Below are 1,747 nucleotides of genomic sequence, written 5' to 3'. Positions count from 1 at the left end.
CCTGCAGGTTAGAGCCTCTCTTCGAAAAATATCATAATATATATAAACTGTACAAAATATATCAGACTGTGTTTTTCTTTTGGGTTCCTGTCCACATGGGAGGCTAAACAATCATTCAAATCACAGACAGTAAACATGGTAATTCCATGAAGTAAAACAGAGGGTAAAGCTATCATAAAATCACAAATGCAAAAAATATGGCAAGAATACTGGATTAGAAATGATACAGGAAGGCACTTGTATATGTTGTACCACCCTGGATCTGTTCATCATGTACTGTTAGAATGTAAAGGTTATAGGGATGAAAGAAATGAATTAATGACAACATTAAACAAAATAAACTTAAGTATTTCAGTAGAAAACCTTCTTGGTCATGCAGGACAGAGCATATACAAGCAGCTAATTAAGTACCTCAAGCATACAAGGCTACTAGAGTTTATTTTGACTCTGCCAATCTACTGCGCCACACTCCAGTTCGGTAGGTGGCGGTAATGCACCTTTGCGTTAGTTTGCCAACCGCCAATCACGGCGGTACGAAGAAGAGAAAGAAGCAGAAGAAGAATCAGTTGGCGGCGCTATTGCCCCGCTTCGTTTGCCGATTGTTGTGCAAGAAGAAGTCGTGGTGCCGGAAACGGAGAACTACACGAGCATCATCATCCGAGCAAAGAATTAGGTATTAAAGTACTTGTTTGTGTTATATTATAGCACGTGGATGTAATCTAACAAGACAATATACGTTCTTTTGTATATTATGCTCTTACTTAAAACGACTGCTCTATAATATAAGAACAACTATTCATTTTCTAGCTTGCTAACATTAGCTAGCATATTAGCAGCCCACCATATAGCATTAACTAGCTGACTCATACTGCAACACATTTTCTCCTTGTTTTGTCCTGTATCCCCACATAGGTTACAGTTTTCGGTGTCACACTTCTTGAAATTTGGATATCAGAGGATTACGATATTTAGGTAAAGGTTGTTGTTCAGTGCAAAGACATACAGTTAGTATCAACTGTTACCTGGTTAACGCTCGCCGTTTCTCTGACAGGCCATCTTGATATCCATGTATCCGGAGTATCGTGTTTTAGCTATTGCTTCTCCCCATATAGTTGCATCCATTCACAACCGTTTGAATTATCAAAGCTAGGACCACAATTACGAATTTACTTAAGTAAAACTTAACTTTGCATTACGAATCACTGACTAAGTGATTTCCTCTTTGTGACCTAACGTTAGTTACTTGTTTTACTGCCGACAGACTCCATGTAACAACACTATGCCAGTAATGTTTGCAAGTTAAAACTGACGACGTAGTTTCATTTTTTTGCAGTGACCAAGCTCACTATCAGGGTGTTCATAAACCAACCGTACTACCCCTTAATGTATATTTCCTCGTGATAGAGATGGGAGACAGTGATGATGAGTATGATCGCAGGAGAAGGGACAAATTTAGACGGGAGAGAAGTGACTATGACCGTTCCAGAGAGAGAGAAGACAGACGCAGAGATGACTGGAATGACCGGTAAGAAAGGGTGATATGAGAATGCTCTTATGACTGGAGCTCTCACAATGAGTGTAACTGAGTTAAGAGCTAAATATTTGTTAAATATCAGCATTTATAGCTTATTTCATGTTTTCTCTTGTTCCTTGAATTCCCAGGGAGTGGGATAGGGGCAGGGAACGGCGTAGCCGTGGAGAGTACCGGGATTATGAGAGAGGTCGTAGGGGAAGATTCAGCCCACCC

General features: G+C 40.0%; 1 protein-coding gene across 1 annotated transcript in view; it reads left to right on the top strand.

The window, feature by feature from the left end:
* Positions 1–571: 571 nt before the first annotated feature.
* Positions 572–1,747, top strand: part of LOC109959537 (serrate RNA effector molecule homolog) — an 8,603-nt gene continuing 7,427 nt past the window's right edge. The window contains 3 exon segments of the mRNA XM_020598988.1: positions 572–673; positions 1,405–1,525; positions 1,663–1,746. Of these exon segments, the coding sequence (XP_020454644.1) occupies positions 1,407–1,525; positions 1,663–1,746 (203 nt within the window). The 5' untranslated portion in view covers positions 572–673; positions 1,405–1,406.

Source organism: Monopterus albus, unplaced genomic scaffold (assembly GCF_001952655.1).
Source record: "Monopterus albus unplaced genomic scaffold, M_albus_1.0 scaffold39.1, whole genome shotgun sequence".
Classification (NCBI taxonomy): Eukaryota; Metazoa; Chordata; class Actinopteri; order Synbranchiformes; family Synbranchidae; genus Monopterus; species Monopterus albus.
Note: the sequence above shows the minus strand (reverse complement) of the source record. Positions and strands in the feature narration are given on the sequence as shown.